Here is a 21,965-nt window from a genome sequence, read left to right on the forward strand (position 1 = left end):
TACCGTACTGCTATATATTATATACTGGTGGTCAGCAAACTGTGCAAAACTGAAATGCACCACAGGTATGGATGGATAGTATACTTGACGACACAGAGGTAGGTAGAGCGGTGGCCTACTGTACCGTACTGCTATATATTATATACTGGTGGTCAGCAAACTGTGCAAAACCGAAATGCACCACAGGTATGGATGGATAGTATACTTGACGACACAGAGGTAGGTAGAGCAGTGGCCTACTGTACCGTACTGCCATATATTATATACTGGTGGTCAGCAAACTGTGCAAAACTGAAATGCACCACAGGTATGGATGGATAGTATACTTGACGACACAGAGGTAGGTAGAGGAGTGGCCTTCTGTACCGTACTGCTATATATTATAAACCGGTGGTCAGCAAACTGTGCAAAACTGAAATGCACCACAGGTATGGATGGACAGTATACTTGACGACACAGAGGTAGGTAGAGCAGTGGCCTACTGTACCGTACTGCTATATATTATATACTGGTGGTCAGCAAACTGTGCAAAACTGAAATGCACCACAGGTATGGATGGATAGTATACTTGACGACACAGAGGTAGGTAGAGCAGTGGCCTACTGTACCGTACTGCTATATATTATATATATACTGGTGGTCACTGGTCAGCAAAATTATGCACTGTCCTCCTACTATATACTACAATTCAGCACAGATATGGAGCGTTTTTCAGGCAGAGAACGTATAATACTGGTGGTCACTGGTCAGCAAAACTCTGCACTGTCCTCCTACTATATAATACTGCTGGTCCCCAGTCCCCACAATAAAGCAATTAGCACACTGAGCACAGATATTTGCAGCACACTGAGCACAGATATGGAGCGTTTTTCAGGCAGAGAACGTAGATATTTGCACTTGCAGCACACTGAGCACAGATATTTTCAGCACACTGAGCACAGATATTTGCAGCCCACTGAACATAGAAACTGAGAAGACGGCAGCCACGTCCTCTCACGATCATCTCCAATGCACGCGTGAAAAATGGCGGCGACGCGCGGCTCCTTATATAGAATACAAATCTCACGAGAATCCGACTGCGGGATGATGACGTTCGGGCGCGCTCGGGTTAACCGAGCAAGGCGGGAGGATCCGAGTCTGCTCGGACCCGTGCAAAAAAGGGTGAAGTTCGGGGGGGTTCGGATCTCAAGGAACCGAACCCGTTCATCACTAATTATAATTAGTGATGAGCGGGTTCGGTTCCTCGGAATCCGAACCCCCCCGAACTTCACCCATTTTACAGGGTTCCTAGGTGGACTCGAATCTTCCCGCCTTGCTCGGTTCCGGGGGGTTCAGATCCCGAGGATCCGAACCCACTCATCACTAGGTATAACAGGCATTGCGGTATGTGTAACAGGCATTACGTGTGTGATATACTATATCACGGGCATTGTGGTATGTGGTATAATGTCTCAGGGTCATTGCAGTGTGTGGCATAATGTATCACGGACATTGCAGTGTGTGGCATAATGTATCACGGACATTGCGGTGTGTGTCATAATGTGTCACAGGCATTGTATGTGCTATAATGTATCAGGGGCATTGCAATGTGTAGCATAATGTATAACGGGCATTGCGATGCGTGTCATAATGTGTCACAGGCATTACGGTGTGTGGCATAATGTGTTGGCATTATGGTGTGTGTTATATTCTGTCATGGGCATTATTGTGTGCGGCATAATGTCTAAGGGCCATTGCAGTATGTGGCATAATGTATACTGGGCATTACTATAAGGAGGAAAAATGACAAATAATGTAAGGGGCATGAATCAGGATTATTTTTTTTCCTGTGGTGGCCAACGTCTGGGCGTGCAGGTTGCAAAACTGGGGTATAAGGTAGTCTTTTCCTGCAATGCCACACCCCTTTATGCAAAGCCACACCCATTTCAGCAAGGCCACGTCCCTTTTTTGAAGCGCGCGCTGATTCATAACTTTACTAGTGCCAATTATGTGGAGGGGTGGGGGGGGGGGAGATTGCGCCGGAGAATGTTTTGGCTTGGGGGAGAAACATTTCTACTTACGCCACTGGTATGAGCCCAAGGGTTCATGTGGGCATTATACAAAAATGCCGCTTTATATAGTGCTGGAAATTCAGTAAGGTTTGATCAGAGATGTGTGGAAAAGATAGGCACTGCCTCGCCTGTCAGACTTTTTACTCCAGAGTTTTGACTATAAAAATGATTATAATAATACAAAGAAGGCCTCTCAAATATATTCTTTGTATTTTTAATTGTTAATAGTTAAAGCACCTGCCATGTTCTAGCAGCCAGAAGAGGAATCAGCTTCTGCTATTTTATAGGCTGTTAGATAACTGACACAAGTTGATTTGTTGGTACTTTATGTCTCTCCACTTTAGAGTATCTTCCACAGTCCCTTCACCTTACTTCAAAACCCTCAGCAATAGTGCAGGGAGCTTCTATACATGTGCAACTCAGTATTGCAGGGTCATACATATGCATTGTTCTGAAAGCGTGGAATTAGGCTTCCTGTTGCAGCCTGTGGTGCATTTAGAGCTCCAGCAATCAATGCAATGCTTTCTGTATAATATGACGGTCCTCAGGATGCTTTCTGTATTGTAATTCAGTCGCTAGAATGGTCCCTGTATTTTACAGTATATCACTAACTAGAATGCTTCCTTATTATATAGAAATCACTGTATTCCTCTTTAGAATATCTAATTTATGTATTGTCAGATGGGACTGGTATGGATTGTATTTGTTTATAACAATTTTTCATATATTGCATTGGCTATTTAAATCACACCCATACTAGATAAACCAAGTCCACATTGCAATGTGCTGGTAGAAACGCCAGGGCTACTTGCTTCAATTTGCTCCCCAGACCTCAAGCTGAAAGTTGCCAGCTAGCCCCTGATCCTTGCAATGATTAATCCAATGTGAAGTTCAGAATTTAAACTTTCATTTATATATTATTTCATTATGATCCTTTACCTTATGCTGCTTCCAATCTCAACAGCGTACAATAAAAAAAAAAAACTATATAGGCAGCAGGCACTCAAGCCTGCTATTAGGTTTCTACATAGTTGTAACAGTATTTCAGCTCAGGGTACAACAAAGAGATAAAATCATAAGGTTTGTTTTTTTCCCAAATATTAAACAGCATAAACTAATGAACAATATTTGCAAATCATAGCATTTTTCACAGGACATTAGGGCAAAAATGTGCATTACTTTAATTATTGCTTCTGCTACAGTTAAACAAGGAGAAGGATTACAGGTATATTTACTACGCAGTGACTTTTTAAAGCTGCCTCTTGTTGGTTGCTATCGCTGCGGGATTTAAAGAGTCCCAAGACTCATTTAATAGAAATGTAAAACACTCCTGGATTTAAAACTGACTATATGCTTTGACATTGAAAAACCGACACTTATTTGCCCTACACATTAGATGATAACACTGAAAGATATGAACGATCTCGTTCATTAATGAACAAAATATTGTTCATAGCTTTCATTGTTTAGGCACCAGCGATGAACGATGCGTGGCCCCACGCTCGTTCATCGTTGATGCCGGGTCGTTTATGCATGCAAGCCAATAAGGACAATCGCATCCATATTAGCATGCACTGCTATGGAGCCAGGTGACGGGGGGAGTGAAGAAACTTCACTCCCCCTGTCATCTCCCCCCGCCACTGGGTCGCCTGCCGGCCGTATCGGCCATCGGGCACCTCGGCGGCACATCGCCTTATGTGTAGGGCTTATTAGTAAATAGTGTATATCCCCTAATCTTTGTTTCATTTACTAAAAAGAAAACATGCAAAAGTTATGCAGTACCTTTCATTTACTCAAGTTAAGGATTTATGTGTAAATGAATCAATATTCTTGGAACAAATTGTAAACTCCTATGCAATTTTGCAATTGTTTCACTTTATTCATATCAAAAAGCACGAGTTACCTTAGTTGCATTAGATCTGTTATTATCTGATTTTTGTAAACTGTAAACGTCCTTATAGTGGAAAAACATTGTGAATGGTTAAATCAAAAATATTCTGAGTTTTCTTTAGAACAAGAAGTCCTATAATTTAGTGTTAAATCAACAATTGTAATAGATCTTAAAGGAAGAAGTAAATATTGATTGTACTATGAGTGTGCAGCACTTATAACTAAGAAATGTTCTATTGGTATTTATTTTTATGTAAGTGGTTACACTGGGTGTTACCGTGTTTGAATTTCTCACAAATGATAAAAGCAAACATAGTTCCATTCGATTTTCTTCCCATATTTCACATCATAGTGACTACATCTGTTTAAAAATGACTATCTTTACAATAAAGTGTGGTGACATTGTGGTTATTTTTTTTACAATAAGATATAAGAATTGCACTAAAACCTAGAAATAAGTACACTATCTGAAAGAGACAAAGAGAAACAGCAAAACAGCTCCCTCCTTGTGTTTAGGGAGCTGTTTAAGGCTGGCCATGGTTGAGTACCCAGGGAGATTGGGCGGCAGGGTAATTGGGGTGTGGTGGGCAACTGCAGCCATGTTACTGTGCTGCATTTACTCCCAAATACTGAAAAATGGACAAAACAATTGTTCAGATAAATTTGTTAATTCAGACAGATTTAACCAATTTGTCTGAATGACCATTGTCTGTTTTCCAGTGTTTGGGAGCAAATGGTTGATTGTTATATGCTCCCATACATTACCATATTTTTGTTCCCAGCAGCCAACTATTTGTTGCCTTTGGATATGAAAGTGAATATTCTATAGATGAGCATGTTCGGATCTCAGAGATCCGAACCCCTCTCCCCAAACCCAATGATCCAAGCTGGGAATCAAGTCCAGCTCAGGACTTCCTGCCATACTCGTATCCCATAATGAGGCAAAATGTCATCATCCCATTGTCGGATTCTCACAGGTTTTATATTCTATATATGGAGCCGTGTGTCGCCACCATTTTCACTCTGGACTTGGAGATTGAGGGAGACAGACCCCTGTCTCTCTGTGGGTGGTTGCATTGGGTGGAGTCATTGTGAGCTCTTTAGAGGTGCTGTCCTGTGTGCTGTTAGGGATGCTGTCCTGTGATGTACTATGCTGTTAAGGGTGCTGTACAGGGGTGCTGTCCTGTGGTGTCCTGTGATGTTTGGGGGGCTGTAAAGGGGTGTGCTGTGCTGTTAGGGGTGTTGTACATGGGTGTTGCTGTCCTGTGGTTTACAGGGACACTGTCTTGTATGCTGTAAAAATGCAGGTGTGTTGTAAAAATAAAGTTACACTGGCCCTGTCCTGTATGCTGTAAAAATACAGCGGTGTTGTTAAAATACAGAAGTGCAGTGATAATACTGTGGTGCTGTGTCCCAGTCTTGTATACTGTCAAAATACAGGGGTGCTGGTCCTTTCCTGTATACTGTAAAAATACAGGGGTGTTGTAAAAATAAAGGAACACTGGCCCTGTCCTGTATGGTGTAAGAATTAATGGGTATTGTTTAAATACAGGGGTGCTGTGTCCCTGTCCTGTATGCTGTAAAAATACTGGGGTGTTGTTAAATAAAGGTATACAAGCCCTGTCATGTATACTGTAAAAATACAGGAATGTTGTTAAAATGCAGGGGTGCTGTGAAAATATAGAAGTGCTGTGTCCATGTTTTGTATGCTGTAAAAATACAGGGTGTTGTAAAAATAAAGGTACACTGGCCCTGTCCTGTATGCTGTAAAAATACAAAGGTGTTGTTAAAATACAGGGATGCTGTGAAAATACAGGGGTGCTGTGTCCCTGTCTTGTATGCAGTAAAAATACAGGGGTGTTGTAACAATAAAGGTACACTGACTTTGTCCTGTATGCTGTAAAAATACAGTGTTGTTGCTAAAATATAGGGGTGCTATGAAAATACAGGGGTGCTGTGTCCCTGTCTTTTATGCTGTAAAAATATAAATCTGTTGCAAAAATAAAATTACACTGACCCTGTCCTGTATGGTGTAAGAAGTCATGGGTATTGTTAAAATACAGGGGTGCTGTGTCCCTGTCCTGTATGCTGTAAAATACAGGGGCATTGTTAAAATAAAGGTACACTAGCCCTGTCCTGTATGCTGTAAAAATACAGGAATGTTGTTAAAATGCAGGGGTGCTGTGAAAATATAGGGGTGCTGTGTCCATGTTTTGCATGCTGTAAAAATACAGGGTGTTGTAAAAATAAAGGTACACTGGCCCTGTCCTGTATGCTGTAAAAACATAGGGATGTTGTTAAAATACAACGGTGCTGTGTTCCTGTCCTGTATGCTATAAAAATACAGGGGTGTTGTAAAACTAAAAGAACAATGGCCCTGTCATATATGCTTTAAAAATACAGTGTTGTTGCTAAAATATAGGGGTGCTGTGAAAATACAGGGTGCTGTGTCCCTGTCTTTTATGCTGTAAAAATATAAATGTGTTGTAAAAATAAAGGTACACTGGTCCTGTCCTGTATGCTGTAAAAATATAGGGATGATGTTAAAATACAAGGGTGCTGTGTTCCTGTCCTGTATGCTGTAAAAATACAAGGGTGTTGTAAAACTAAAAGAACAATGGCCCTGACCTGTATACTGTAAAAATACAGTGTTGTTGTTAAAATACAGGGGTGCTGTGAAAATACAGGGGTGCTGTGTCCCTCTATTGTATGCAGTAAAAATACAGGGGGTTAAAAATAAAGGTACACTGGCCCTGTCCTGTATACTGTAAAAATACAGTGTTGTTGCTAAAATATAGGGATGCTGTGAAAACACAGGGTGCTGTGTCATTGTCTTTTATGCTGTAAAAATATAAATGACCCAAAAATCTAAATTAAAATCATCTGAGGAGAAGCGTAAACTCGCCAATATGCCATTTACGACATGGAGTGGCAAGGAACGGCTGAGGCCCTGGCCTATGTTCATGGCTAGTGGTTCAGCTTTACATGAGGATGGAAGCACTCATCCTCCCGCTAGAAAAATGAAAAGAGTTAAGCTGGCAAAAGCACAGCAAAGAACTGTGCATTCTAAATTACAAATCCCCAAGGAGAGTTCAAATGTGTCGGCGAGTGTGATGCCTGACCTTCCCAACACTGGACGGGAAGAGGTGGCTCGTTCCAACATTTGCATGCCCCCTGCAAGTGCTGGAAGGAGCACCCACAGTCCAGTTCCTGATATTCAAATTGAAGATGTCACTGATGAAGTACACCAGGATGAGGAGGATATGGGTGTTGCTGGCGCTGAGGAGGAAATTGACGAGGAGGATTCTGATGGTGAGGTGGTTTGTTTAAGTCAGGCACCCGGGGAGACACATGTTGTCTGTGGGATGAATGACATGCCTTGTCTATGTTGGTGTTAGATGTGCGTCCGGCATCCACCGTTAGTTCACAGGGACTTAGAGAATTGATAGAGGTAGTGTGTCAATGGTACCAAATCCCATCTAGGTTCCACTTCTCTAGGCAGGCGATACTGAGAATGTACTCAGACGTCAGAAAAAGAGTCACCAGTGTCCTAAAAAATGCAGTTTTACCCACTGTCCACTTAACCACGGGCATGTGGACAAGTGGAGCAGGGCAGACTAAGGACTATATGACTGTGACAGCCCACTGGGTAGATGTATTGCCTCCCGCAGCAACAACAACGGCGGCACCAGTAGCAGCATCTCGCAAACGCCAACTCGTTCCTAGGCAGGCTACGCTTTGTATCACCGCTTTCCATAAGAGGCACACAGCTGACAACCTCTTACGGAAACTGAGGAACTTCATCGCAGATTGGCTTACCCCAATTGGACTCTCCTGGGGATTTGTGATATCGAACAATGCCACCAATATTGTGCGTGCATTACACGTGGGCAAATTCAAGCAAGTCCTATGTTTTGCACATACAATTAATTTGGTGGTGCATCAATTTTATTTAAATGACAGGGGTGTGCAGGAGATGCTGTCGGTGGCCCAAAGAATTGCGGGCCACTTTCGGCATTCAGCCACCGCGTGCCGAAGACTGGAACGCCAGCAAACACTCATGAACATGCCCTGCCATCAGCTGAAGCAAGAGGTGGTAACGAGGTGGAATTCAATCCTCTATATGCTGGATGGAGGAGCAGTAAAAGGCCATTCATTCCTACACATCTGCCTACGATATAGGCAAAGGAGGAGGAATGCACCTGACTCAAACGCAGTGGAGAATGATTTCCATGTTGTGCAAGGTTCTACAACCCTTTGAACTTGCCACACGTGAAGTCAGTTCAGAAATGCCAGCCTAAGTCAGGTCATTTTCTTCATCAGGCTTTTGCAGAAGAAGCTGGAGAGATTGAAGGAGGAGCTAAAACAGAGCGATTCTGCTAGGCATGTGGGACTTGTGGATGGAGCCCTTAATTCGCTTAACCAGGATTCACGGGTGGTCAATCTGTCAACAGCTCCTCTTTCATTTTCTACCGCTACTGGAACTGCCAGGAAAAGGATAAAATGTCCCAAACCACCCTCTGGCGGTGATGCAGGGCAGTCAGGAGCAAGTGCTGACATCTGGTACGGACTGAAGGACCTGCCAACGATTACTGACATGTCGTTTACTGTCACTGCATATGATTCTGTCACCATTGAAAGAATGGTGGAGGATTATATGAGTGACAGCATCCAAGTAGGCATGTCAGACATTCTGTATGTATACTGGCAGGAAAAAGAGGCAATTTGGAGGCCCTTGCACAAACTGGCTATATTTTACCTAAGTTGCCCACCCTCCAGTGTGTACTCCGAAAGAGTGTTTAGTGCAGCCGGTCACCTTGTCAGCGATCAGCATAGGAGGTTACTTCCAGAAAATATGGAGAAGATGATGTTCATCAAAATGAATTATAATAAATTCCTCCAGGGAGACATTTACCAGCAATTGCCTCCAGAAAGTACACAGGGACCTGTGATGGTGGATTCCAGTGGGGACGAATTAAGGAGGAGGATGTACACAGTGAAAGAGGTGAGGAATCGGGGGATGAGGATGAGGTGGACATCTTGTCTCTGTAGAGCCAGTTTGTGCAAGGAGAGATTGATTGCTTCCTTTTTTGGTGGGAGCCCAAACCAACCAGTCATTTTAGCCACAGTCGTGTGGCAGACTCTGTCGCTATAATGATGGGTTTGTTAAAGTGTGCATGTCCTGTTTATACAACATAAAGGTGGATGGGAGTGCCCAAGGACAATTACATCTTGCACCTCTTTTTTTATTTATCTTTGCATTATGTGCTGTTTGGGGACTATTTTTTAAGTGCCATCCTATCTGACACTGCAGTGCCACTCCTAGATGGGCCAGGTGTTTGTGCCGCCCACTTGGGTCGCTTAGCTTAGTCATCCAGCGACCTCGGTGAAAATTTTACAACTAAAAATAATATTGTGCTGTGTTCCGAATAGACTGTAAATGAGTGGAAATTATGGTTATCTAGGTTAATAATACTATAGGATAAAAATTACCACCAAATTCTATGATTTAAGCTGTTTTTGAGGTTTTTTTTAAAAAAAACACCCGAATCCAAAACGCATCCGAATCTGACAAAAATTTGAAAGGGTGGTTTTGCAAAAATGCGTCCGAATCCAAAATACGACCGTGGAACTGAATATAAAACCAAAATACAAAACCCGAAAAATGCCCTCTGCACATCTCTAGTTCAGACTCAGAGATATCACAAATCACCAAGGAGAGTCCAAGTATGTCCGCAGTTGCCATGTCTAGGCCTGACCTTCCCAAGACTGTATGGGAAGAGAAGGCTCCTACCACCATTTGCATGCCCTCTGCAAGTGCTGGAAAGAGCACTGCCAGTCAAGATGCTGATATTGAGATTGAGGATGTCACTGTAGAACTTCACCAGGATAAAGAGGATATGTTTGTAGCTGGCACTGAGGAAGAAGTTGACAATGAGGATTCTGATGGTGATGTGATTTGTTTGAAAAAGGGACTAGTGGAGACAGTTGTTGTCCATGGGATGAAAAAGCCCATAATCATGCCTGGGCAAAATACCAAAAAAACCACCTCTTCGGTGTGGAATTATTTCTCCACAAATCCGGACAACAGGTGTTAAGCCATGTGTTGCCTTTGTCAATCCATAATAAGTAGGGGTAAGGAGCATCCTCCCTTATATGTCACCTGCAGCGCATTCATAAGAAGTCATTGTCAAGTTCAGAAACTTTGGGTAAGTGAGTAAGCAGTCCACTTACACCTAAATCCCTATTTCCTGTTGTTTCCAAGCTCCTGCAATCCACAGCACCAAATCCCTCAACATCAATTTCCTCCTCAGTCAGGAACGGAAGTAGTCCTGCAGCCCATGTCACTGGCATGACTGAAGAGTCCTCTCCTATCCGGGATTCCTCCGGAGGACTCTTGAGTGGTACGCCTACTGTTGCCACTGCTGTTGTTGCTGCTGGGAGTCTATCGTCATCCCAGAGAGGACATCAGAAGACCACTTGTACTACTTTAACTAAGCATTTGACTGTCCAACATTCGTTTGCGAGGAGAATGAAATACTGTACGAAAGCAGTCACCCTGTTGCAAAGCGGATTACTGAGGCCATAACAACTATGCTGGTGTTAGAGTTGCGTCCGGTATCCGCCATTAGTGCAGTGGTATTTAGACAGTTGATGAATGTACTGTGTCCTCGGTACCAAATATCGTCTAGATTCCACTTCACAAGGCAAGCATTTCCTGGACTGTACACAGACATTATGAAAAGTGTCCTCAAAAATGTAGTTGTACCCACTATCCACTTAACCATGGACATGTGGACAAGTGGAGCATGGCAAATTAAGGACTACATTACTGTGACAGCCCACTGGGTAGATGTATTGCCTTCCACAGCAACAACAGCAGCAGCATCAGCATCTCACAAATGCCAACTCGTTCCTAGGCAGGCTATGCTATGTATCACCAGTTTCGGTAAGAGGCACACTGATGAGAACCTCTTACAGAAACTGAGGGACATCATCGCACTATGGCTTACCCCACTTAGACTCTCCTGGGGATTTGTGATATGTGACAGTGCTACCAATATTAAGGCTAATTCAAACCTGATCGCTAGGCTGTGTTTGTGTACAGAATGCGATCAGGTCTAAACTGTGCATGCGTATGCAACGCAATGCACAGGCACATCTCACGGGAACAAAGCGGATCGCTGCTCAGTGATAGGTTTGTGTGAAGAATTTATTCGCATGGGCGTTCAGAAGGAGATTGACAGGAAGAAGCCATTTGTGGGTGTCAACTGACCGTTTTATGGGAGTAGTTGGAAAAATGCAGGCGTGTCCAAGCATTTACAGGGATGGTTCCTGACGTCAGTTCCGGTCCCAGACAGACTGAAGTGTTCACAGCTGCTAAGTAAGTCCTGGGCTACTCAGAGACTGCACTAAATCTGTTTGTACAGCTCTGCTACACATGCGTTCGCACACTTGCAAAGCAAAAATAAACTCCCCTATGGGTGGTGACTAGTGATGAGCGAGGTTCGGTTTTACTCGGTTCTCAAAACGGCATCTTATTGGCTATCCAAAACACGTGACATCCGAGAGCCAATAAGATGCTGTTTTGAGAACCGAGTAAAACCGAGTAAAACCGAGTAAAACCGAATCCGCTCATCACTAGTGGTGACTATGCGAACGTAGGACTGAAAAAAAAACCTAGCGAGCGAACAGGTCTGAATAAGCCCCATTGTTCGAGCATTATATCTACTCAAATTCCAGCATGTCCCATGTTTTGCACACACAATAAATTTGGTGGTGCAGAATTTTTTGAAAAATGACAGGAGCATGCAGGAGATGCTGTCAGCCCAAAAAATTGCCGGACACTTTCGACATTCAGTGACTGCGTGCTGAAGACTGGAGTGCCAGCAAACACCTTGAACCTGCCCTACCATCTCCTGCTTCAGAGGATGGAGGAGCAGTAAAAGGCCATTCAAGCCTATACATCCACCTATGACATAGGTAAAGGAGGAGGAATGCACCCACCTCAAGCGCAGTGGAGAATGATTTCCGTGTTGTGCAAGGTTCTCCAACCCTTCAAACTTGCCACACGTGAAGTCAGTTCAGACACTGCTAGCTTGTGTTAGGTCATTCCCCTCATCAGGCTTTTGCAGAAGCAGCTGGAGAAATTGAAGGAGGAGCTAAGATGGAGCAATTTCGATAAGTATGTGGGACTTGTGGATGGAGCCCTTTATTCGCTTTGCCAGGATTCAAGGGTGGTCAATCTGTTGAAATCAGATCACTACATTTTGGCCACCGAGCTCGATCCTAGATTTAAAGCTTACATTGTATCTCTCTTTCTGGCGCACACAAGTCTGCAGAGGTGCAAAGATCTGCTGGTGAGAAAATTGTCAGCTCATGTCAACACGTCAACAGCTCCTCCTTCATTTTCTCACGCAAATGGGGCTGCGAGGAAAAGAATAAAATTTCCTAGCAGACATGCTGGTGGTGATGCAGGACAGTCAGGAACAAGTGTTGACATGTGGTCCAGACTGAAGGAGCTGCCAACTATTACTGACTTGTCTACTGCCACTGCATATGATGCTGTCACTGTTCAAAGAATGGTGGGGAATTATATGGGTGACAGCATCCAAGTAAGCATGTCAGACAGTCCGTATGTATACTGGCAGGAAAAAGAGGCAATTTGGAGGCCCTTGCACAAACTGGCTATAATTTACCTAAGTTGCCCCCCTCCAGTGTGTACTCCGAAAGAGTGTTTAGTGCAGCCGGTAACCTTGTCAGCGATCAATATAGGAGGTTACTTCCAGAAAATGTGGAGAAGATGATGTTCATCAAAATGAATTATAAATTCCTCCAGGAAGACCTTTACCAGCAATGGCTTGCAGAAAGTGAAAAGAAGCCTGTGATGGTGGATTCCAGTGGAGACAAATTAATACTCTATTATTATTATCAGTTATTTATATAGCGCACACATATTCCGCAGCGCTTTACAGAGAATATTTGGCCATTCACATCAGTCCCTGCCCCAGTGGAGCTTCCAATCTATATTCCCTTCCACATGTACACGCGCACACATTCATACTAGGGTTAATTTTGTTGGGATCCAATTGACTTACCAGTATATTTTTGGATTGTGGGAGGAAACCGGAGTACCCGGAGGATGTAAACATTGAAAGGTGTGAGGAATCAGAGGATGAGGATGACATCTTGCCACTGTAGAGCCAGTTTGTGCAAGGAGTTATTAATTGCTTCTTTTTTTGGTGGGGGCCCAAACCAACCAATCATTTCAGCCACAGCCGTGTGGCAGACCATGTCGCTGAAATGATTGGTTTGTTAGTGTGCATGTCCTGTTTATACAACATAAGGGTGGATGGGAGGGCCCAAGGACAATTCCATCTTGCACCTCTTTTTTTCATTGCATTATGTGCTCTTTGGTGCCTAGTTTTTAAAACTGCCATCGTGTCTGCCACTTCAGTGCCACTCCTAGATGGGCCAGTTGTTTGTGACGCCAACTTGTTTTGCTTAGCTTAGTCATCCAGCTACCGCGATGCAACCTTTTGGACTAAAAACAATATTGGTAGATGTGAGGTGTTCAGAAGAGACTGGAAATGAGTGGAAATTAATGTTATTGAGGTTAATAGTACTGTAGGAACAACAACAGAAAAAAACAATTCTGTGATTTTAGCTGTTTTTATGTGTTTGGGGTTTTTTTTCAAAAAAATCCAGATCAAAACTAAAACCCAAAAGGGTGGTTTTGGCAAAACCCATCCAGATCCAAAACACGAATGGAGATCCAGATGCAAAACTAAAACACAAAACACAAAAAGTTTCTGGTGCACATCTCTAGAATATACCTATCTCCTCTGCCATTTACTTCAGTTATGGCACATAGCTACTTTCATTTCTATTTCTAGATCTACATGAGAGTCAGGGATAGGCAATGAGGTAAATGGTTGAGTCACTGGCTAGTACCAGGGCCAGATTTACACACAATACATGAGCCCAAGTATTTATGTGGGCATTATACCAGATGCAGCAGTATATACTGCTAGAAATTTGGTAAAGTTTGACCAGATATGTGTGGAAAAGGTAGGCCCACACCTGCCATACACTTTTTACACCAGAGTTTTGACTATAAAAATGGTACAAATAATACAAAGATGTTTCTAATACTGTGTATTAGTTGTATTTTCCACATACTTTATACACTGTAGTCAAAACTCTGGCATATACGTTAGTATTAGAGATGAGCGGGTTCGGTTCTCTGAGAACCAAACCCCCCGAACTTTACTACTTGAGCCCGGATCCGAGCCCGGCTCGGGTTTTCCTGCCTGACTCAGAAACCAGAACGAGGTTAAACGTCATCATCCTGCTGTCGGATTCTCGTGGGGTTTGGATTCCATATAAGGAGCCGTGCGTCGCCGCCATTTTCACTCCAGCGTTGGAGAGTATAGTAAGAGGACGTGTCTCCTTCCTCAGTGTCTATGCAGGAGAAAAAGTGGGGTAACAATTCCAGTACTGTCTTGTGCTGCTCAGTCCAGTGTAGTGTCTTATGCTGCATCAGTCCAGTCACAGTGGTGGTGTCATCTACTGCCATATGTCCAGTGTAGCCATATAAGTCCAGTTCAGTGGTGCTGTGTTGTCCTGCATCAGTACAGTAGTAGTGTCTTGTGCTGCATCACTCCAGTCACAGTGGTGGTGCCCTCTGCTGCCATATGTCCAGTGCTGCTGTATAAGTCCAGTCCAGTGGTGCTGTGTTGTGCTGCATCAGTCCAGTGGTGGTGTCTTGTGCTGCATCAGTCCAGTCACAGTGGTGGTGTCCATTGCTGCCATATGTCCATTGCAGTGGTGCTGTGTTGTCCTGCCTCAGTCCAGTGGTGGTGTCCCTTTGCTGCTGTATAAGTCCAGTGGTACTGCTGTATATGTCCAGTGATACTGCTGTATACTGTATGTCCAGTGATACTGCCGTATAAATCCAGTGATACTGTTGTATATGTCCGGTGGTACTGCCGCATAAGTCCAGTCCAGTGATACTGCCGTATTTGTCCAGTGGTACTGCCATATAATTCCAGTGACACTGCCGTATAAATCCAGTGGTACTGCCATATAAATTAAGTGGTACTGCCATATAAATACAGTCCAATGGTACTGCCATATATGTCCAGTGGTAATGCCGTATAAATCCAGTGACACTGCCATATATGTCCAGTGGTACTGCCATATAATTCCAATGATACTGTCGTATAAATCCAGTGATACTGCCATATAAATCCAGTGGTACTGGCATATACAAATCCAGTCCAGTGGTACTGCCGTATAAGTCCAGTGATACTGCCGTATATGTCCAGTGCAATGGTCCTGCCATATAAGTTCAGTGGTGCTGTCCTTTGCTGTATATTATTTACTCCAACTAAAGGGGTTATTAATATTTAATCCAAATATTTTTTTACAGGGTTTGCCCTGTGTGGTGTAGAGGTACGCTCTCCTGTGCTGCATTTTGTTATATACTGTAATGCCAGAAAAATAATGGAGAACAAAAATTTGGAGGATAAAATAGGAAAAGATCAAGAACCACTTCCTTCTACTGCTGCTGCTGCCACTGCTGTTGTTGCTGCTGGGAGTCGATCGTTATCCCACAGGGAAAGTTGGAAGACCACTTGTACTACTTCTACTAAGCAATTGACTGTCCAACAGTTCTTTGCGAGGAAGATAAAATATAACAGCAGTCATCCTATTGCAAAGCGGATAACTGAGGCCTTGGCAGCTATGTTGGTGTTAGATGTGCGTCTGATATCCTCCATTAGTGCAGTGGGACTGCAGTGCCAACCATATATGGGCCAGGTGTTTGTGCTGCACACTTGTGTCGCTTAGCTTAGTCATACAGCTACCTCATTGCACTTCTTTTACTTCTCTGCATGATGTGCTGTTTGGGGACTATTTTTTTTAAGTGCAATCCTGTCTGCCACTACAGTGCCATTCCTAGATGGGCCAGGTGTTTGTGCTGCACACTTCTGTCGCTTAGCTTAGTCATACAGCCACCTTGGTGCAACCTTTTGGCCTAAAAACAATATTGTGAGGTATGAGGTGTTCAGAATAGACTGGAAATGAGTGGAAATGAATGTTATTGAGGTTAGTAATACCATAGGATCAAAATTGCCCCCCAAATTCTGTGATTTGAGCTGTTTTTATGTTTTTTTCAAAAATCATCCAGATCCAAAACCAAAACCAAAACACAAAAGGGTGGTTTTGGCAAAAACAACCCAGATCCAAAACACGATCATGGAACCAGAACCAAAACCCAAACACAAAACATAAAAAGTGCCCGCCGTACATCTCTAGTCAGTATTACAGGAAAGACTCTGCCTCACCTTCCTCACCCCACCGCACGCTGAGGGTATACCTGTGGCTATTAATGTGACTACTATCCATTAATGTGATATGATCCATTTTCCTACCACATATACCATTGATACAATATTTTCTGATATTATACTTACAGGGCCATTATTTGTCTGGTAAACAACTTTGTGATTTTTGTGTCAAAACTGGACAGTTATATTTAATTATTATATTAACATAACTGTGGATTTGTTCTAATATTAATCAGTGTTCACATTCTATATTGTCTTTGTTTTTTTAAATTATATTACATATTATTTTTATTACCCAGTGGGTTTCCTTGACACTATACACCTACACACCACCATACACAACAATTATATTAGTAACATTTTTAACATTTACTTATATATATAGTGCTAGCATTTTCTGTTGATTTTTACAATTGGAAAATGGAAACAGTAATAGAACATTATTCAAACAATGCTGGGTAATAACAGATAAAGAGATGAGAGGACCCTACTACTGAACTATAGGGAAATGTACATTTGAAACACTGGGATAAGTGTTACATGAGTCTATGTTATATGTGTGTTACTTTAAGATTAAAGTATCCCATCCCAAGTGTTTCTTTTCCTTATGCCAGTTCTTCTGTCATTATCAACTGATGGGACTGCCACCAGTACCCTTTATACGTGGCGGTATAGTTTAGCTGCAATACCTTATCAATACTGGTTTATAAGAATTACTTACTGTACTGTTCCAGTGCTGGAATTCCCACTGACCCCTTCTTCCTTTATCTTTAACCACTTCATGCACCATCATGTATTGTCAGGCCTCCTCACATGTTGGAGAGAAGCTAGTTTTGGATCCCATCTCTGCAACAGAGAGGAGGGTGGCTGCAGGGCACACTGTCTTCAGTATCCTCCTCTTCCAATGCAGTGTATGTTTGGTGAGAACAGCTCTACAGATTAGCTGCTGAGAGCACCTGAGGGACCAAGTGAGCTGTGATGCTGTGAACACTTCCATAGTTTGAGAAGTCTGCGCTAAAGTAGACTGTGTAAATGGCCATCGCAAATCATTTGATTTGGGAATGGCTCACTTGTCTGTGGCACTGATGCAAATATACTGTGGCACACATTTTGGGAACCACTGTTCTAATCAATTTTCATATTATTGGCTATAGTGGTAATTTTTGCTCATAACAGAAATCCATGATTCATAAATGATTAAGGAGAAATAGCAGAACATGGTAATATGGTAAATTATTAAATATAATGTAATATTTTGCATGTGTAACTCCAAAGAGTAAACCTCATAATAAATGTGTTCTAGCTCCCAAGGATGCCAAATAATACTTTACTTCTTGTGTTAATGTATGTTATATAATCACAGTTTACTATGCATAATAACATTTTGACGTGGAATACTCTGTTTATTTCTTTTTTAAAAATAATATCTGATTATTGGGTGTTATGCTTCCAAATACTGCTCCAATCAAGCAGGGCCGTAACTAGGTGTGTGCCAGTGGTGCCTGGCACACAGCGCACATGCACTATGGGCGCAGTACCACTGGTAATACCCGTAGTTCCGCAATGCAATGTGAGCTTGCGGTAGTTAAAGCCCTGCCCCCACCCTGGGAAACATGAGCTTACAGTACAGCCAGACCACTCGCCCCCCCTCCACCAGAGGTTATAATGAGCTGCGGCAATACTGCCCGATCCCTACCACCGAAGGCTAAAGTGAGCTGTGGGTTGCGCTAGTGCCCGATCCTCACCTCGCACCCGCTCCTGCCAGAGTTACAATGCAGTACATACAACGGCAACCCGGCAGTCATGTCCTCCCCCTCCTGCCTGGAGGTTACAGTGACGATCTTCTGCACTACTGTAGACCTGTACTCCCAGTGGACATACCAGCTGAAAATCTCTAGATCTAAAACCACACACAGCGGCAGTGAGCGGCCAGCGAGCTCCTGGAATGCACCTAAGCAGCACCTCTGCCCCAGCCTGTGCTTGTCAGTGAGCAGCCTGGTCTCCGGGCAACGGATTGACAGTGTCCCATGAGATCAGGATCATGCAGCAGCCACACAACTACAACTGGGTGAGCAGAACAGCAATGCACATATAGTGGCAAGCTGCTCAATCAGATTGTGATGTCACTCAGGTGCTAAAAGGGAGGGGTAATTCTGTGTAAGAAAAAACTATTTGTGTTCCCTAATGCACACTGAGTGAAAAATAATACTACATAATAATCAGATAATATGGAGATCTTAGTTGCGTATATCTGCAGATATAGGGTTAAGCCTCCAGGCCGATCGGCAAGGCGTCTCCATTACTGGGGGTCCCTAATACTAGGTATGGGTCCGGGTGCAGGACCCCATCACGTCGGCACAGGTCGGCTACCCCAGGTCAGCACACAGGTGAAAATTAATAATGGTTAATAAGAAGCACATAAGTGCTATATAAGTGAAGTGTGATTAAAATAATACAAAAATATATACAAAGTGATAGGGAAAATCATAAGTGTTAATAAAGTGTTAGGGTGATCCGACCTGAAGCCGCCCAGCCATACTGACATAGGGGCCACCGCACCCCACACCCACCTTGTAAATAATTACACATATGTCTGGGTCGAATGCCCAGTGTAAGGCCACATGATAATGGCTCCTACAGCATCTGAGAGCCAGCTTACCTGGAGACACCCCTAACTTCTCCAATGGCACTCTGGAGTCAGCAATCCCTCCTAGAACAGCAGCAAGTGGTAAGGACTCTTCATGCCAGCCCTTAGAAAGGTGAGAGGAAAGACGTACCTGGGTCCTGATGCTGTGGAACCACAAGTCCCATCATGCCCTGACAGACATTACATGATAGAGCATGCTTGGACTTGTGGTTCCACCATAGCTGGAGAGCAGACATTGCCTGCCTCCCAGTTCTCATGATTTTTGTACAGGGCCATAGCTAGGTGTGTGCCGAGTGTTCTCGGCCCACAGTACATAGGCACTGAGGACAGTGAACTGCATGTAATGTGTAAAAGGGAGCTCTGCCTGCTGTAACGTGTAAAAGGGAGCTCTGTCTGCCGTAACGTGTAAAAGGGAGCTCTGCCTGCCGTAATGTGTAATAGGGACTCTACCTGGAGTAATGTGTAAAATGGGGCTCTACCTGGCGTAATGTGTGTAAGTGGCGTCATTTGATTAATGGAGGACACTGTGCAGTGTAATATGAATTGTTATTATTTTGTTGCCAAGCCCCTAACACATAAAGCCACACCCCTATAGTTTTGGCACACACCTACAGTGCACACTGGCCCTATTTTAAATATGGGGGGGGGGGGGGGGGGGGGCGCTGAGGCTGTTTCTTGCACACAGTGCTAAAATGTCTAGTTACGGCACTGCAATCAAGTGCCCCTTCTTACGCAAATCTATTATTTTCTCATGAGACTGCATATTTCACATACACTTACAGCAGGATGTAACAAGGGAAATTATTGATCATAATCAGATACTTATGATCTATCAGAAGATGGTAACCTCATTTAGCACTGATTTTCCAAAACTATGCCATTTATTTTCTCCTCTTATAAATATTAATTTGAAAGCAAGTTTAACTTTTCTACAGTAGCTACAGTATTTTGGAAAGATAACATGAAAACATTATGTATTGACTTTAAGTAAAATTTACTTAACACCATCTTTTGAAAGAACGTTTGATTTATAACATACAGTATATAATAATTTCCAGTTTCTGTGCCAGTACATTTTTAAAAGTCTGTCCTCTGTAAATTGTACAAGTGAAATTGTACACTTGCTGCCATTTTCCTAATTCTTTTGAGCAAGTGTATAAAACTGTTTTTGTTATGGGGGGGAATGTAGAATGGCACAAGTTTGTGTTACTTGGTACTCGTTTAAAGGAGATGGCTTGCATGGCATTATAAAACCTCCACCCAAGCATTTGTCTTGTGAGTAAATATCCTGGGGTTTCTTGGGAAAACCCCTGGTAAGAACAGAGATACCTTTTGCACTCCTATGAGACCAGCAGATATCTTCCCAATATAAATTCAAATTTTAACCCTACACTTGGGATTCGGTAAATATTAGCTTGCGTAGATAAATGCATCAAATATCTTAATTATACAGTAACTTTTCTCAGTTGTGATGTCCCCAATAAAGTGATGACAAATTTCAATGCTTGAATTCTTGAACACATACCATGTGGTTTTCTATATAATATTAACAATAGCCAGAACAGAAGCATTATAAGTAATGGAACAAAAGGTATTGTACTAGAGTTACTGTGTTCTAAAGATGACACTTAAGCTGTCTTATTTCCATGCTTTGTAAATAATCTTAGTCCCCAAATCCTATATCTTATCTTAATTAACTCAGTGTTATTATTAAACATCTAATCATTACTTATATTAAATACTCTAAATAATACTTTATTTAAGTCCTACGTTACCTTTGACACTCTTTTCCTGAACTTCTTCCCAATGATTAGATCCCTCAGCAAAAGGTTAACCCTTTCTCTCACACTAACATTCACACTTAGAGGGAAATTTACTAAGATGGGAGTTCTTTTTAAGATGGGATGTTGCCCATAGCAACCAATCACATTCTACTTCTCATTTATCTAGCACCCTCTAGAAGATGATACCTGGAAGCTGATTGGTTGCTATGGGCAACATCCCATCTTAAATAGAACTCCCATCTTAGTAAATTTACCCCTTAGTTGCTATTTCTATATTACTGTATGTGTACATACAACAGTTTTAACAGCTAGGTACTGGTACCAATGGAGTTTATGCAATCTAGCTCTTGATGTATGGTGAGATAGTTATTTAAATTAAGCCCTGATTAATTTTTGTAAGCAAAACAAATTATCAAGAAACTGGGCAAAACTATGTTGCATTGCATGTGGGGCAGATGTAACATGTACAGAGAGATTGAGTGGAGCAAGAAACGCAGGCATGTCGTGTCTTAAAACGAAAAGCCAAAATGTTGCCAATTTGCGATACTTTGTAAACTCTGTATTTTTGGGGTTTGCAGGAGTTGCGTAGGGATGAGTCATAATATGGCCCTCTATAGTATACGCTATAACCATGTTCATGATATGGTGGGCCCTGTTGCACCTGTTGGGCTGACGGATGAGTGTGGGGCACTTGATTGAGAGGGAACATGTGCTTTAGGAACTCCATTTGATGTTCCTGGAGCTCATGAAGGTTTGGTGCATCTCACGGTCAGCCTCTAAGAACCTTTCAAGGCGGTCAGCCTCCCAAGCCAACATCCATACCACGAAGCTGGTCTACAAGGACCGTTGACATAGTGTAGGCTGCCACCTCGGTTTTGGTCATATTTTGAATATGAATATGTGATACACCATTACTGGTTTAAGATGTTCAATGTGAATGTGTTGTTAAATTAATGTACTGTGTAATAGTGTTTTTTAAGTTTCTATGCTTACTCTGTGATTGCAAAGTAGGGGTCTTGGTACTCTGTGATGTTCCAGACTGTTGGCTGTGCATCTCCATGACCTCCTGGATGGTAGGGGATACACTGTTGTCATGGCTTCTGCACACTCCATCCCACCACAGGCCAGTGAGTCATCTTCTCGGCTGCATCAGTGTTTATGAGCCCAGGGGCCCCCTATCTCACTTGGACTCCTTCAGTTTCTGACTAGGCCACTGGCTGGAAGCTGCATTGCTGGAGAT

General features: G+C 42.8%; 1 protein-coding gene across 1 annotated transcript in view; it reads left to right on the plus strand.

The window, feature by feature from the left end:
• The first annotated feature begins 9,670 nt into the window (after nt 1-9,670).
• The window catches only part of LOC135057231 (pulmonary surfactant-associated protein A-like), a 47,004-nt gene continuing 34,709 nt past the window's right edge, over nt 9,671-21,965 (plus strand). The window contains exon 1 of the mRNA XM_063963126.1: nt 9,671-9,895. Coding sequence (XP_063819196.1) covers nt 9,671-9,895 — 225 coding nt within the window. The remainder of the gene's footprint in view (nt 9,896-21,965) is intronic.

The sequence above is a fragment of the Pseudophryne corroboree genome, chromosome 3 (assembly GCF_028390025.1).
Source record: "Pseudophryne corroboree isolate aPseCor3 chromosome 3, aPseCor3.hap2, whole genome shotgun sequence".
Taxonomy (NCBI): Eukaryota; Metazoa; Chordata; class Amphibia; order Anura; family Myobatrachidae; genus Pseudophryne; species Pseudophryne corroboree.